Source organism: Pseudopodoces humilis, chromosome 1, assembly GCF_049639895.1.
Source record: "Pseudopodoces humilis isolate 2021_Gansu_Grassland_sample_001 chromosome 1, ASM4963989v1, whole genome shotgun sequence".
In the NCBI taxonomy this organism is placed as follows: Eukaryota; Metazoa; Chordata; class Aves; order Passeriformes; family Paridae; genus Pseudopodoces; species Pseudopodoces humilis.
This window is the reverse complement of record NC_142200.1, coordinates 28,109,582-28,127,707: the sequence shown is the minus strand read 5'-3', so window position 1 is coordinate 28,127,707 and position 18,126 is coordinate 28,109,582. Positions and strand designations below refer to the sequence as shown.

Sequence of the window (18,126 nt, the reverse complement as noted above, 5' to 3'; positions counted from 1 at the left end):
GAAAAATAATAGAAGACAATCTCTGATAAACACCACCTCTGGATAAAGAGAAAAGCACAACTTGATCATCAGGTTCTTCCCTCTACAAGCAGATTGGGAAATCCTTCCAGTGAGGTTATTGTAGTTAAGCAGATACTGCTTTTGATCTTGGAGTCAGGCTCCTGCAGAGTTTTGGCTATGAAAATATGCAAATGTTTCCATTGGAATGCATGGTGCATAATCAATCATGCCCAGCAGGCCTTACAGATCAACAACACATTCTAATCAGAAGGCTGCCCAGAGCTAAGTTCCTGGAGAGACCAGGCAAGAAAATCGTTTAGGGATGAAAATACATCACCATCTGTACTATTTCTTTATATTGATGGTCAGGAAACATGGCTGAAATTCATTTTGCCCCAGCTTTCTGTAGCTATTCTACAAAGACCTAAAGATATATAGGATATAGATACACAGACCTAAAGAAATATCAGAGAGAATTCCTAGAGATATTTAATTTACTTTATTTAAATTATTTCATATATTTTTCCATTAAATTATAAACTAATTAGTAGATAAAATATAGGTACAGGAATAAAAAATAATTTCACAGTAATAGAGCAGCTTTTTTAATATAAAAGCATCAGAAGCTAGCAAAATCCAATATATTATGGTCATGGCAAATGTCACCACTTAACAGCAGTGAAGCAGAAGAGCACAGCAACTAGGGTTTATTGCACAATAACTATTTTAATACTATAAGCAAGTGTTTAAGCAGCTGATGTTTAGCTGTGGCATGTCCTATAGCAGCACAAGCTATGTAGGGAAAGCTAGGCAGTTAGAAAATTTCTTTTATTCTTTTCTTCAGAGACAACAGAGTACAGGAGGGCTGGGGAAGAGGAGGATAATGTATCAAGAGGATAATAAAAATTTCATGGTATTTTGAGGTCATCTAGCAGAAGACTAACAAAAGAAAATATTTTATTTATTCTAATGCACCTACCCATGAAAGGGGTAGAAGTGATGCCTGTCTAGTGCCTTCTGGAACACCTGAAGGGACCTCCTCTGACACTAAGGCTTTTAAGTTCTGAAGGGTTTCCAGCTACCATTGGTCAAAACACTTCAGTCTTAAAAGGCCTTTAACACCACCACCATTTTCAGACATTTATTCTCACATTTTACTCAAAAAAAGGAAACTTCATCCCCTGCTCTCCAGCACCCACACTTCTATCCTCATTCTTCCGAAAGGTAGAAGCCATTCACTGTGTACCTGGCCTGAATTGGGTCCCTCCTCACATTCTCACACCCACTATATCAGCAGTCCAGGCTCTTTCATGTCTTTCTTGACATGCTTTGGAACTATGTGTCCATGATAATAAGTAAGTGAAGAAAATACAAATGAGCAAGAAGGTCCTGTTAACTCCCATACCTCTGCCTACTGGAGACATCATCTCTGATTACATTTGACCTCTACAGATGTAGCTATCTGAAATACAGGCAAACCTAGGCTTGCTTCTGCCCACCAGACAAGGTGATTAGTCCCACAGTGATAGCACTCTCTTTTTACAAAATGGCCTTTCACTGCTCAGATCCATGGATCTGGCTGTGTTTGATTGCTGCTGTTTGAACTGGAGATCAACCAGAAGTGTATTTTTCTCTTATCTACAGATAACATCTCAATTCTCAGAGATGACTGCACTTCAAAACCAAACCCCTTTTTCCAAGACTGCAGTCCTTTCGAAACTAACAATACATTCAATATTTAAAGGAAAAATAAAGAATTCAAGTTTCCTCATTATATCAAATAATTCATTTGCTTAAGCTGAACCGTTTCATTTATGCTTATCTGCATTTCAGAAGAAGGAACACAATTTACTCAGATAAACTTTGTTCAAAATGAACAAATGAAGAAATCTGAAAAGGGAAAAAAATAATGCTGTTAACTGTCATTTTATTTCTTGCACTCCAAAAATAAAAATCAGGATGAAAAGGTTGTGATCTCCTTCTGTCTTAATCCAAAAGACACTTCCAGTACAGGACATAACATAGAGAGAAACATCTGTAGCATTTTCACAAGATGAAATAAAAAAGTAAACAGTGAACTTAAAAATTCTGCATCCAATAAAATATTTATTTTACTATAATTTCCATGCACCTGACTACCAGTCACACAGAACACTAGGACTCAGTTAAGATATTTTTGCATTTCTAAAATTTCAGATTCTATAAGCAATAATGAAAGCCCTGAAGCTGAATGCCTCCAAGAAACATTATGCTGGTGTTTTTCTGAACTGTTAGTTATTTTAGATACAGTGCCTCACAAACATTTCCATTCTTATTCACTGAGATCCTTAGAAACAGCTAAGAAGGGATGGTCTTTGTTTCATTTTGTGGCCAAAATTATTATCTACCTCTTAACAGATCTTTTGCAAACACATTTTCAGAGCTCTTTTGGACATACTTGTATGCCCCTGCTGATAATTAATCTGAAGCTATGATAAACTTCTGTCTCAAAATCACTTAAATATTGTAGTGGGTTTAGTTGGATACGGCAAAATTTAATGTTTTCTTTATTTCAACATCTGAAGTTAAATGGGTTCCACTAATGTTTTAAAACAAAATAAACAGCAAGCTTCATTTTCACTTATTACTATATATATATCCTTATTGCAGAATAAAAAGTTGGGATTTTTTTGTAAAGAGGATGTATACAGCAATAAGAAATTAAGACTATATTAAACCCTTATTTGTCCCACGTAATTGTAAACATTATCTGATTAATTCAAGATGACCTTCCACAACTGAGTATAACAAATCTGCAAAGGTGGGTGGATTTTCTCATCAGAAGAGAGAACAGCTGAACCAGCGAATCCTGCCGGCAAAGGAACAAGGAATTCACCTCTGGGGAACATGCAATTCTCTCAGCACAGTCCTAGACAGATGACTGGGAGGGACTTAGAAAGAGGCAAGAAAGTTTAAATGTATGGAGTCTTCTTGGAGAAGTTTGGAACTTAGAGATCAAACTGCTGCTGCTGCTGCTGAGGAATAGACTGGGTGCTCTCCTTCATTACAACAACAAATATTTAGGAAGATCTCTAAGCAAAGGTTTAAGTGTTCTTCCCATCAGTGGTGGACAAATGGCTCCATATTTCACCTCAGCTTCAAAGCAAAACTTGAGCTGGACTGGGAATATGTAGCAAGAATGACCACAATGTTTATTATGCTACTGAACATAAACTCCAGGTTTCTTTGCTACTTCATTCTTTAATTCTGCTAATGCAGGAGCTCAACTGCATGTCTGAAAACACACAACATAATACAGTAATTTTTATGCTCTCAACAAAATACCTGCAGATGGAAAGAACAACTTGAGAAGACACCTTTGTAAGTGAACTTATCTCCTATCATCTTAAGTATCCTGTGCTCACAACTGGTGTCACAATTAGCCTTAAGAAGATATTAAAGATGTTAATTCATCCTCCTTTTCAGCTCATTGGGGAAAAAATATCCATCCCTCCAAGGAAAGATGATCTCATAGCTATAGAAAATGAGAGTTTGACTACTACTTCAAGTGGATTATCTGCATGAAGTCACACAAAAATGTACTTAAACCCTGTACCTTAGTGGCCTGAGTTGTTAAATGGAAATGCTAACATATGGTTTGAGCAGAAGGTTAGCCTAGGTGACTTCCTGAGGTCCTTCCTGACCTACATTTTCTTGTGATCCTATTTGCTTTGAGACACACAAGATGAATAAGAAGGGCACTCAGACATTACGAAGTTGATTACTAGTGAAAATCTCTAGTAAGTATCCTAACATTTTCAAAGTTTTAATACATAGCTTTTTACTACATATATATGGGAGAAAATCCTGTAAAAATGCTCCTGGACTCAGTGCAAATGATATCTAAGCCAGAGAAAAACATCTAGCTATCCTGTTCTGGATGATGTGGTAGAACCTGCTGGTAATGTTGGTCTTCAGAAAGCAAATAAACTGAAAAACTAAACATCTGTTTTGACTACAATTTTTTAAGTGGAATCATAAACTTGAAAGGCCTTTTACTGAATTATGTGCAAGTAAATTCACTAGGCAGATTAAGCAGAAATCTTTACAGACAGACTGATGCTAACATGAACAAGAAAAAGCACTTGTCATCTTGCAACACAGAATACCCAATGAGTATAAAGTGTCTGCAAGTATGACAGTAAAAAAAATTTGAAAAATAAATTGCTAGCAAGTAAGATGATTCTGTGTCTAATTTAGAAGATTACTTCTCAGGGTGAGGCTGAGTCAACAATCTCTTCCTCTTAAGACGCATCCTCTTCTCCAAGTACCTCAGCTGCAGCACATTCTAAAGTAAAAACAATGCAAAAGCAATACAAAGTCCTATTCTGCAGATGCTCTCATTTTCTGCAGATTTCCTAGCAGATTTCTCAAATAGGAGGGTTGTGACTGACTTTGGACTGCCTGGGCACAAACACTAGTCTCAGCAGTTCATAGTGCTGTTTACCAAACTTGTATCTAATATCCCATTTGAAAAAATGGCAGGAAAGAAAAAGGAATAAAGCTTAAAACAAATCACAACAAAAAAGTCCAACTCTCCTTACCTTGCAGGAGGCACATCAATATTCGAAGAAACAACCTTGCGCTTCTGTTCCAGAAGACAAACAGAACGAGTGTTTTCCTTTTCATACTCATGAGCTCTATTTAGTTTTTTGGTCTCTGCTGTTTTTAAATCTTCCTCCTTTGTGGTGAACAGGAGAAACTGTTGGTCTGGCAGTTTTCGACTGATGTCACTTTTTACATCCTCCTGTTGAAATGCATGGAAGGTCATTTCACGCTTGATGTTGGCTGCCTGAAAAAATTGAAAGCAATTATTAAATTTTCTTCTAATTCTCCTAAAATGGGAAACAACCTACTAACCACAGACATTTACTTCTATTAATTATTTGAATTAGTGAATACCATTTCTTTGGCCTTCATAAATTCTGAAACTGCCATTAATTTCTCAAAGTTGCTGAAGACTATTCAAGAAAATAAGAAATTTTTGTCCATTTAATAAAGCTATCAACCTCTTTATGTTAAATCAAAAAGAGATGTGGATCAGAATATCAGAAACCAGATTATAAACAGTGTATCTTTAATGAACACACATCTGTGCTGCATAGCTATGCAAAAGAAATCCTAGCTGCCTTCCTCCTAAAATTCCAGAAAAAAAAGTCAGAATTTTTCCTGACTAAACATAACCAAAAAATTAAAGCATTTCTGACAGCCACATACCGGATTCTTTGAAAGCTGTATTTGTAAATGAGAGTTTTTCCAGGAGCAGAAAAATAATTTGCTCTGCTCCAACTCATCTGGCAGAAGACAAAGGGGAGCAAGCGATGGCAGCAGGATCTCTGTGAGGAAGCCATCCAGCAATAGTGAGCAAGAAAACACACCCAGGAGCAATGCCAGGCTGTCTCTTTGCCTGCCAGCACTTCCCAGATTTTCAGGTCTGCTGCTTCCCCATAAGCAAAGACTTCCCAAGCAAATAGGTGTTTTAACAAATACACTAACACTCTGGAATACAATGTCCTGGTATTTATAAAGCAAACTATTGCAGAGGTTGCAGGGAAGACCCCAAAACTCCTCAGTATCAAGCCATTCCATCTTCCCAGCAAGAAAAACAAAGCACAGGACCTAGACTTTCCTGTGAAATCCATGCTCTGGCCAGCTACACTTCCCCAGCTTCACAGGGGCAGACCCCGCCAACCAACCCCTCCAACCAACTCCAACAGCCAAGCAAAAGATGGCCCAACAAAGTGGCAGCTTCTCCTGCCTTGAGCAGAGGTACTTCCACACCACATGCATTTGCTTGGAGAAATCCAGGTGCCTTCTAGAGCTGGCAAAGTGGATTTTAATATATTTGTAAATTATTGCTGATCTTTGCAGTGGAGATATCCAAACTGTATTGTCCTCAGACAGTAACAGTGCCAAAAAACTGAAATTCTTGTCAACTGTATCTTGTCAACTCTTCCAACTTATTCCTCCTTTTCATCATCCAAAAAAATTAATCAATGTATTTGTGTATATATTTATGCATCAAAATATATTCTTCTCTCCATAAGATCTCTGCATATTTCAAACCTTGGCAGTTATAAAAATGATGCAAGCAATTTCAAGTTCACAGGAAAGACACACTTGCCAAAGTAATTTTGCTGTATTCTGTAAAGTGTATCACATCATTAATGTGTAACTATTTAGGACTGATGATTTAATTGTTTCTAGTGCTTCCACCGAGGGGCTTTTAGCAGTTGCTTCAAGAACAAAACAAGAGTTATTACTCTATGAATGTAAACAGTAGAAAGAATTAGACACTTTACACTTCTTCACACACAAACAGATGACACATTACCAAGAAAATCTGCCTGCAAGACAAAATAGTCAGCATGTGATCACACAGAATTAGGAGAAGACATATAAACAACACAAATTGAATTCTGATATAATGATTTTTAAAAAAAACTTCTTAGATTTATAATAAGCCTTTTTTTGAGTGCCTGAGAATCTCTGAGAACTGAAATGCTGAGTTGCCTTCAATTTTCATTAAAACTGACTTTTAAGTAATGCACTGAAGTAACAAAAAAGGCTGAAAATAGCCAAGTTCCAATATCCAGCCCCTAGAAATTATGTAATGCCAAACAAAGGTTTATATAAGACTTGAATTCCATCCCTTCCACTGCCACATGGTCTTTCCTTTCATGACCACACCTCCCTTCCTCCCTCCCTCCCAGGATTTCCACCTCATCCGGTTTGGAGGATGGTTGTGTGGGGGGCAGGGGCAGCTCCATGTGCATGGCAGGGGTGCAGATGTGCACAAGTACCAGGCAGCACCAGCAGTTGCCTCCTTACCCTCTACAACCCTTAGTGTAAAAAGCGCTGAGAGCATGGGAGGGGGACAGCTTCTCTCATTTCCTACTCTCCAGTGCCAGATTGAACTCAGTTTTCATCAGGATGGTTTTAACTATTCTTTTAATGGACTAAGTGCACGACTGTTTCAAAGAGAAGAAGTAATTTTTGTCTTCTCTTTAAGAAACTGTATGATTTTACTCAGTTTCAGCAAATATATTGTGCCATACATTGCTGTGTTTCCTTTCCAGACCTAAGTAGTGATGACAGAAGGTTGCAGGCTCAGACTGCAGCTGTAAAAGAAAGCCAAAACCACAAATAGCAGAATACTTGTACTGTGATACCAGATAATGTATTTTTACATATCAAATTTATCTACATCCAGTTCAAACACATTTCATATGTCAATATGTCACAATTAAGTCAGCCTCATGCACACATATGGAGATGAGGAAAGACAAAAGTCACAGAGCAAATGCTCAGGTTGCAGAAACAGCTTAGGCTCCTCAGCCAATGGCCAGGAAAAGCAGAAGACCAAATCCAATGCTTAGGCCAACTCTCTTCTCCAGTTTTCAACAAATGCTAGGAAATACTGGCTTCTTTCTAAACTTTCCCTTGAGAGTGATTGCATGTAAAGAATTTTTTCTGCTTTAGAAGTGGGTGATCATGAGAGAAAGCCAAGAGTTTTCCTTGGTGGGTTTTCTCCAGTAGCTTTCTCCTACTCCACATACAGTTTTTCTATTTTAATTTCATCCACGCCTATGGAAGCCATTTCCACTTGAGACACCTGTCTGGAAGTGTATGGCGTCTTTTGCTGGAAATCCAACCACCTACACTAGCAGCCATTGATGTGAGGAGTGCTGAGGGCCACAGTCATTTGAATGATCAAGTTCATCACTTCCTGACAAACACATTAATTAATGATCAGGATGCCTCTGATCTCAAGCTCTGCTTCACCAGCACTCACAGTTTACAGATAACACAGACCATTTCCAATATATCTTTCCAAACAGTTAACAGTTCTGTCATATTTTATCAGTAAGTTTTTTCCATAGATTCTCCATATTCTTTCATCCATTGGAGTACTGTGGTGGTCCTTCAAGTCCAGCATGTCACAGAGAAAATTCTGTGGAAGATCTAGTCCAACATGTCTAGGCCTGTGTCACAGACAGATAGAAGGTAAGAATTCAACACCATTTTATTTCAACTTACTTCCAATACTTCACATTTCTCCATCCTTTGCTGTTCTCAGATTCCATGATTACATTATTCCCTAATGGTTCAGCTTTTCTTGTCATTAGACCTCCAAATTTGCCGACTTATTGCCCCCAGTATCAATTGCTGGTAAAACTTCTGTCTTTTTCATGCACTGGATGAATTATCACTCATACAAGCCACTTGATAATAGGCTGGTTTTCTATGCAATTCACTTTGAATTTTCACCCTTAAGCCATTAGCAACCTTCACTTTACTTTCAACAGAGTCCTTTACAACCTGGCCTCAGGCAACCAATATCACTTGGAAGTTCAGTCACAGAAACAGTAGCTATAAACCACCTGTAAATTAAAAAAAAACTAGCTTTATTTCTCTCTGCAGTGACCTCCACCTGCCTTAATCTCCCCCACATCATTACTGGGCAAGGGAAACTTTTAATACTCTGCTCCTTGGAAACCACCGTATTACCCAAGCCTTACCCACTGGAGCTCAAGCATGAGGCAGTGCCAGAGGTGAGGTATGATGTGGCATTACTCCTTCAGTTAGCATCCTGCAAAAAGTGAAAATCGTTTCTTGCTTCGATTTCTAAGTAAAAGCTTTCTTAAGAAAGCCTTTCAATTTCTGTTTCAAAGTTGTCAAGACAATGGTATATATTTAGATTGAGGGTTTTACTTTTAATTTAAGGGTTTTACTTTCACGCTTGTTCATTATTATTAAATGACAAAATTTAATAATCCATGTGACAGCTAAATGATTAGCACAGTTGCTATTTTCAGCAGTATATTAATAATTTTTCATTGTAAAACCTATCTAAACCTTCCTATAGAAACTTTTATGTGGTGGTATTTTGTCATAACCAAATTGCTGGTCCTGAACTCCACATCAAGACCCTGTGTTGCAATGTAAGTCCAGCCCAAAATGAGCATGCTTGACACTGACATAAACTGAGGAATTTAAAGAAGTTTTTTTGTATTCTTTACAAATAATGTGCAGGCTGCAATTTTTCAGTAGTTTAGGCCTTAACTTATGTGCACTCAATTTTTGCCCTACCCAAGAGCATATCCTGATAAGATGCTGACATTGCACTCAAATCACAGTCTCCTCCAATTTCAGCTTGCATTTTACCCTGAACAGCAAAAAAATTATTGATCAAAAAGACAACTCGGGCACTGAATTGCCTGTTCAAAGGATCACCAAACGCTAGAATAAGTAGACCTATCACATTTATATAGAAACACAGAGACTCAGATTTGACAGATTATGTACGTCACCCCTTGAGTACAACCTGACTAGACTTTATCATCTTCCCTTGCTGTTGGTACACTGCTGCTTAAAAACTGGAGATACTTATTTTCAAATAGCTCACTAGCATTTAACAGGCATTAAGATGTCTGTGTTTCCTATACAATGGAAACCATTAAAGTCTCAGGAATATTAGCATTATTTTCCTCTATGTGATCCAACTGTACGGAAATACATCTTCAAATGTGAAAACTGACTTCTAACCACGTTCTTTCAAATTTCCTATTTTTTTTTTTTTGGTGCAGAACTGTGGATTCAGGTGGGCACAGCAGGAATAGAAACATAATTTTTAAGAGACTTCATAACAGACTACACAGACAGATGGAAATACAACAAACTACTGAAAGAATTGCCACACCACATACCATGCCTACTTCGCTGACAGTTTTATAAACAACTCAAAGGCTGATTTCCACATGGCAGCTGCCCAGCACAACAGAGCACTGCCTCCCAGCCCCTTCGACTTGATGCAGCACCTTCCATGAAGCTATGCCGATTTACACCACATGAAGATCTTACCACAAGTGTGACTGCATCTGCCTGCCAAGAAACCGGCCGGCAATCACAGCCTCAGCAAAGAGAGGCTTGCAGCTGTCAGGCAGCACAGCAGTGAGAGCCCAGCAGGCCCCCTTAACCTTCTGGGGAGACACTGGCTAACTTCTGTTTCTCCTCATAATGTCTGCTGGGATCTGGAAGGACTAAGACATATGAGAAAGTTGAGTTTGTCCCTTTCATGCACACTTTGAATCTTAGAGGGCCGTGTAAAGTAAATAATCTTCCAACTGCGGCCTATTTTGTGCCATCATGTTTTGTTCATACAGATAACAAAGTTAATTTTATGATAAAAGCAAAGAAGTACCTCTAAAAACCAATAAAACTATTTTACAAGGGTGAGGCAAGTATCTATAGCAAAGCTGACTGCATCCAAAACTCCCCATAAACAAACACACTAGTGGAAATACGTTTTGGGAAACTAACTTAGAGTAATTCCACCTTATCTTAATAATACTGAAGCCATTGTCATGTTTCTATTTTTGTACAAACTACTTTTTCTCCCTTAACCCACGAAGTATTTTCTTTACTTCACTTACAGACCACTATAACTGGACTCAACTCCAGTGTCACTTCATTCCAAAAACAACAAGATCCCTCACAAGCCACACTAGGCTGTGTTCCAGAGTGGGGGAGGCAGAGTTGGGGGTTGTAGTATGTGCATGGGGGTATAACACACTAAAAAACACATACCAAAAAACCCCACCCCACCAGCAATCGCCTATCTCACTGCTCCAACCCTGGCTATCTGCACTGTCAGTAGATAAATAATTTTAACTTAACAGTGAGTCCTAGGCCTGTGCACAGTATTAACACTACATAGCTGATAAAGAAGACACAGTTTTGGATGTGGATTTTTGATTTCCATCCAATTTACTATGTAATCAGTTGATCTAATTCCAACAAAAAACTCTTTAGATTAAACACCAATTAAAAAACCACCAGATTAGACAGATTAGCTATGAGATGGTTTAGCACCAGCCAACCTGCTGTATAACTCTGCTGCTTTTCATAATCAGTTTTTTGATTGGCTTTGTGACCACCTCTTTCTGTTTTCTGAAATAGATGTAATCATCCTAAGTGTTTGGGACTGCCAATAAAACTCCCAACTGGTAAGAAAACAAAAGTCACAGTTGTTTTTTTTTAATCAAACAAGGCTTTAGCAACATTTTTGATCCATTACAAAACAAACAGACAGCTCAATGGGAAAGCAAAAGAAGGAATCAATATATTTCAGCCTAGCATGTTAATGGGAAACAAGAATGAAATGTGTATATGTAACATGACACACATTTAAAATGTTCAGCCAAAACAAGAGCTCAATAACTGCAAGGTCCTTTTCAGGCCAGCCTGAACAGCCAGGCAATGCTCTAGGGACAAGGCTAAGCCACTTTTCTCAACAAGAAAGAAATCAGGAATAAAGTTCACAACAAAACAGAACAAGCAAAACTGAGAAACACCAAATCTGCTTCCAAAATTAAATGCAAGTAAAAAATATTTAAATTAAATCCCTGGAAGGACAAAGATTTTGGTTCACTCATATTGCTTCGTACAATATTTCCAGTTCAGGTTCCTGTAATAGAGGGTTTTTTTAACACAAAAAGGCTCTAATTTTTGACATTCTAAAACAGTGTCCTCACTGGAAGGAAAGAATGCAACAAATTTCCATTTTGCCAGAAATCTCTATTCATACTGGAACACAAAGGGATAAGACAGATTCTCGTAATGACGCTTGGAAATAATCTGCCCTGAATTTCAATGTATTATTACATTTTCGAGTATACTTTGCATTTAATTACTCGCTTCACCAGCAGTTGCTCATTACACATAAATCACATCAATCTAATCACTCTAAGTATTTATAAATTGTTGGTCTCTAACAATATAGGAGATAATGCATTTTAAGGTCACTCTAAGTGTTCTTTACAATATATAGTACACAATAATGTACAGTAATGCACTATTCATCTTCAACCCGGCTAGGACAAAGTCCCTATCTTCATTTGACTGAATATTGAAAACCACCCATAGAATATATGTTCTATGTATTAAAACACAATTCTAAGTATTTTAAGTAGCCTGGATTCACAATACAGTGTTATGCAGCAAGAACTGGAGTCAACAAGAAGTTCCTACCCTCCTGTCACCCTCACATGTATGTTAGCACTTACCTGGCTAAACCTAACTCATCTACAAACCCCACGTATCCCAACACCAGTTTAAGGTGTTTCTGAGTTACAGAGAATCTACCCAGATGAATGACAGAAATTTTCACTCCCACATTTGAAATCCAGTAGCCAGCCGGGTACCAGCTGTACCCCAAATAAAACCACCACCAACTTCTGACATCTGAAATACTGCGCTATCTGGCACAGGAAGCATAAATGTTATTAAAACTGGACAGAAAGGTCTTACTAAGATTACAAGGGGAGACAGCAAGGAACACTGGGAATTCATGGTCCTTCCCATACACCACTTTCAGGTCTGAACAAAAATTATTCAGAGATATCTGTGCCTTTTTCTCTCCATCACATCAACAAATGAATGAAGATGTAGAAGTATGGTAGCTTTCTTTCCCATATGCAGGTATAATAAGTTCTTCACAGAAAAGTACATAACTTCTAACATTTTCAGACACTAATCAGTAACAGTTACCAAATTTTAATACTAATTACTGAAAGGGCGTATCTTCAAAATTTGCTTGCAATGTTTAAGTCTCAAAGAAGTAACTCTGTGTTCTGTGTCCTGGCTATGCTGGGCACTCAGGGGTGTGACCTGCAGTTACCACTTCTGCAAACCCATCTACCTGGGCTCCAACCGGACACTGGCTCCCAGGCTTGGCATCGCTAGCAGGATCTCAGCAGAGCTATTTCAGCCTTGTTTTCCTTTTCTTAAATAAAACAAGTGCCTGAGAAACACGCTGCCTCTAAACATCTAAAAATATAGATGCTACCTTGGAAAGCCTTAAACAGGAGGAAAGTGGAGCGTCATAGTTGCAAAAAGCAGGTTCATCTTTTATTTAGGAATTCTGTTCCTTCAATCTTTGCCAAGCATGCTCACCACTGAGGGCTTGGTACTCCACCATGTTTTTAGCAGGACTTGCAGGCCAGGAATGGGCAGTCATAATTGCCTTCCCAATTACTGGTTGCACAAAAAGTGAACTTAAAATTAACTAAACCAATTATCAGATATTTTTTTCTCACAAGGTCCTACGTGCCTGGCCCTGCAAGTGGGAAGGAAGGGTTCCTGCTAGGTAGCAGGTTCCCCTCACCTCTCCTGCAGAGAAAACAGTGTAAGCAACGCCACGCCCAATGTCATCAGAGCAATCCGTGGCCACACAGAGAACAGATGAAGGCCTGGAAATGTGTGCCCTGGGTTGGTCAAAGAGAACAGGAGAAAAGAGAAGGATATAATTGGGTCTTTCTGGGCACCTCTGGGGAAACTTAAAAAACCCTGGAACTGGAGACAAAACCAAGTATGCTAATGTGGGGTAGCAGGGAAGTTCAAATAAACCTTTTTCTGTTCTTATTTCTGTTGCATTTCTTGAGGTACTTACAAGCTACAAGTAGCGAGCAACATCAAACCAGGTGTTCCCACTTCACTGACTGAAGTTCTGAAACCTCACATCAGGGTATTTTCTATGACATGCCTATGAATATCTATTTTCTATGAAACAGTGATTTTACTTGTAAGAGATGCAAAAAGGGTTCTAGAACCCAGTAGTAAAGTACCTACTGTCTTTGCTGCCCTAATTTTGATTCTGTCTAGATTAAAAAGTTTTATACAACATCTTATGTAGCTTAATACAGGCTTGTGTATGGACTGTCTTGTTGATATATATCAATATGGCCTTTACTAGCTGAATTTCATGTGCAAATAAATATATTTTAACTATTTCAAGACCATTGCTGAAGATGTACAAGACACTCCACTTGATTCTCCCTTCATCTGCTGGTGGTCTGGGACCAGAAAAGATGGCAACAGTTCAAAGAAGTACTACCACTTCTATAATCTCATTCATGATCAAGCAAGTAAGAGTTCACAAACATCAAACTATAGAGACAGTGGGGAATTCCCCACACTTAGCAGAAGGTTTTGGAAATGCTGCCTCACTGCTCCTCAGTAAAAAATTCTTGATTGGTTCATCTGCATTTGAAAGCCCTCCTGCTCTTGACTGGATAGAGATATTTATAGCAGGATATTTTTAGTGAAAATGAAAACAGGTTGGCTTTATTTTCAAGATCTCTTGCAATTAAGATACAGAGGTGTGAGACTTCTGATGTCAAAAGTTATTGTCTGACTTTGAAAGCAGCCAGCTGAGATGAGATACTCCAGATCTTAGATCACTTAAAAGGGTATGGAAATGCAATCCATTTGCCTTTACATCCTGGGACTTTGCTCTTTTTTGTTTGTTTAAATAATGGCATTTCAGTGAACTTAAACCAAGGTAGTTCACAGATGTATGCAACTGTTTTAACTTCTGAATGAAACAGGTGCTGTGAATGAAAGGGCCATTCCATTTTCCAGATCCCTGATTCTGAAAGCCTGGAGGAGACATTACAAAACAAAAATTAAGCACAAGTCCTTATCTCCTCTAACAGATCTTGAGCCTGGAAGTAGAAAGCATGATCCCTCAGTGATCCTTCAGCAGAGTAGAATAAGCAAGAAGCACTGCCACCAGTAGAAGATTCTCCCAAGTCTGAGTTCAGCTCAAGACAAAAAACATGTAGCAATTTTTCTTTTCAGATTAGGAGAGGTGCCAAAAAAAGGAGGTTATTTTTGTGTCTGACTATGCAATAAACAGTATCACAGAGTTACAACTCATTACCCCGGGAAGCAACAGAATAACAGCAGTAAAAACATGCAGAGGCAACACGCAACCTTCTCCAGCTGCTCCAGAAAATAGCCCTCTATCAAACCACTACAGGGATGCAATAATCTCGTGGGAGAAAAGCCTTCACAAGGAACCTGAAGGACCATCAGGCCCAAAGTTAAGCACAGTCCAACTGCCACATGGCTTCTGTATTCTAAAGGATGAAGGCTTGCTCCATTTCTAACTTTCTCTTTCCTCCATAAGTCTGTCCTAGCTGTGATATCCCATCTTTTCCTCTGCACTATCAAGATACTTGGTGAGCCCTTCCTTGGTCCACCATAACTGAAGGATACCACAGAGTCTACAGATGCTGCTGCACATTGTTTTCCATTGTTTCAGTAGCACAAAAAAGCACACAATAAATTCCAGCACAAGCACAAGGCTGTCTGTGAGTAACTGGGAGCTGGAGGAAAGACAGAAGGACAGAGAGAGGAATATTTTACCCCTTTTAGAACTGATGAAACATAAACTCCATAAACTTCATCTGTTTCATCCAATGCCCAGGCACAAAGCGCTCTATACTACCCATGCTGCTGCTGCAGCAGATGGACCTACCAGCATGGAAAAAGAAACACCTGTAAGACCAACCATTTCTCTTCTGCTCTGAGAAAGTAAGGACAATCATATGAAACAATGTTGGTCACACATGTTGAAGCAAAATATCACTGTAAATCCATAACAACCACTAATTCACCCTTATTCATTTCACTGCTTTTTCTGTATAGCTCTGTAAACCAGATGTGAATGGCTTTCCATGGCCTTATGGATCACCACTGACCTAGACCTAAAGGCAGCAAGGAATGCATCACAGTGTTCTCTTCAAAGTATTTTAAAGCAGAAAAATCAGATTTTTTCCTCTGGAAGTACTCACATTTCCATCACTGCATTACACAAAGAAACCTGTTGAGAAATACGAGGTAAAAAGCATTTTGGATCAAATCAGAGGTTTTTTTACACCATTTCAAAGGGACATGAACATAAACATAAAAGATCAGGCTGGCTCAAATGTTTATCTTGCCAGCTTTACGAAGTCCAGTTCATAGGATGTGATTGTACAATTTGCTCTCTATGACAGTATGATGTAGGCATCAGCCATCTTACTTGCTGAAGCAGAAAATAAAAGTAACCATCTAATCTTGACTGCTTGTTTTAACAGCACTGCCCATCTAAAGTTCAAATAATCTTTTATCCACCATGTAAAAAAATACATTAAAGACAGTAAAACACTGAGCTATATAATTTCACACATCACTTTCTGATCACTGAGGCATTTCACCTTCCCTCCGATTCTGTGTTTAGTGATCACAACAGTCTTTTACAATTATTAGGACCACTATGAAAAGGTTTTAGGCTACTAGTAGATTTATACTTGTGTTCAAGTAATTGGGCTGAAATCCTAAATCTGCTTAAAGTAGCAGGACTTTTGCATCAACTTTAGCTGGGTCAGGATTTTATGGAAATTAGACTCTGTATGTTTTACAAAAACACCAGTAAAAAGATCGGTATTTTTATTTGAAGTTCAAGCAACAGAAGTTGTTCAGTTTCCTGTCTTCATTAGTTTTGTTGTCAAACAACAAATACCACCCACACATGTACTTTTAATACAATAAGATAAATGTCACTGCAATAATCATTTGAGATTGGAAAGTCTGGCAAGGTGCCAGAGTAGTGAAAGTGATCCCATCACAGATTGTTCAGCAGCAGCAGTGGCAACATTAAATTCCTATGTGCTCTGCTCAGCAACACGCTACAGTGAAAAACATGGACACAAGTTCATGAAATTAAAACTGATTCCCAGAGGAGCCAATGAATGTTCTTTTCATTTACCTTATATTTCCTCTTCAGTTTTTGTAAATAAACAAAAATACTTAAGAGTTTCTCTTTTAACCTACTGTCCTTCTATAGTCTTTGGGCTGGCCTTAAGCTGCAGCATTAGTCAAGCTGCTCACTATTTTTAGAAATAAGCAATTCAATAAATCACTTGAAAGTATTATAAAGCCAATGGGGACTCATTCTGAGGGAATTAAAAAAAAAAAAAAAAGCATCATTGCTCAATCCAGAGCAGTATTTGCAGAGCAGACATCAGCAAGGACCAGCATGCTCCTGGCTTGCCGAGCAGCCAAGCTCTCATCTTTGAGGAACCAATTTATCCCACAGTCTAGTAAAAGCTCTCTGGTGCTCCTGTAACACTGGAATTTCTAATCTAGCAGCTGGAAAAACAGAATAGGGCTTGAGCGTTCAAAGCTGATTTACAGGATTCTTAGACTTCTCTGTAACCTTGGGTCTGAAGAAAGCTTGGAAGAGCATAGGATCAACAAAGGCACAGATGGTCTGTGCATCTGCACTTGTCACAGGACACATTACAAATGTTAATTATGAGCCCATGAAAAGCACTTTCTCAATATTTAATTTTCAGATGGAAAAAAATGTCACTTCTATCTCCAAGAAAGACCCAGGGGAATACAGGCTGGCTGGTCAGCCTCACCTTGATCCCTGGGAAGGGATCACAAGACAGGAAGGAGCGGATGTGGATGATACACCCGACACTTATGCTGCCACCCAGAGAAACCTTGACATGTTAGAGAAATGAGCCAACAGGAACCTCAAGAAATCCAGGCAGGGGAAATGTGAAGTCCTAGACCTGGGGAGGGACAAACCCAGGCACTAGTTTCTGCTGGAGGCCACCCAGTTGGAAAACAGCTTGGTGGAAAAGGCCCTGGGCTCCCAGTGGACACCAAGTTGAACATGAGCCAGCAGTGAGCCGTTGTGGCAAAAAGCAGAACCACGTCCTGGGCTGCATTAGACAAAGTATTGACAGCAGGTAGAGGGAGATGATCCTGCCCCCTCTACTAAGGCACTGGAGAGGCCACACCTGGAATGACAGGTGCAGTTCTGGGATCCCAAATAAAAGAAAGACATGGACACACCAGAAAAAGTGCAGCAAAAGGCCACCAGAATGATTTCAACATGGAGAAGAGAAGGCTTTGGAGAAACCTCACTACAGCCTTCCAGTACCTCAAGGCGACTTACACAAAGGAGGGAGAAGGACTTTTTGAATGAGCAGATAGTGACAGAAAGAAGAGTGACAGTTTTAAAATGAAAAGAGGGCATGTTTACAGTAGGTGTTAGGAAGAAATTCTTTACTCAGAGGGTGGTGAAGCACTAGAACAAGTGCCCAGAAAAGTGGTGGATTCCCCAGCCCTGAAGTGTTCAAGGCTCAATTGAGCTCTGAGCAACCTGGTCTAGTCAGTGAGTGACATCCCTGCCCATAGCAAGAGGCTTGGAAATAAAAGATTTATAAGGTGCTTTCCATTCCA

At 38.9% G+C, this 18,126-nt stretch overlaps 1 protein-coding gene across 4 annotated transcripts in view; it reads right to left on the bottom strand.

Annotated features, from left to right (window-relative positions):
* The window catches only part of ZNF704 (zinc finger protein 704), a 102,558-nt gene that overhangs the window by 78,568 nt on the left and 5,864 nt on the right, over positions 1 to 18,126 (bottom strand). For all 4 annotated transcript variants that reach the window (XM_005517069.3, XM_088063495.1, XM_088063508.1 and 1 more), the window contains exon 2: positions 4,584 to 4,831. In XM_005517069.3, the coding sequence (XP_005517126.2) occupies positions 4,584 to 4,831 (248 nt within the window). The remainder of the gene's footprint in view (positions 1 to 4,583; positions 4,832 to 18,126) is intronic.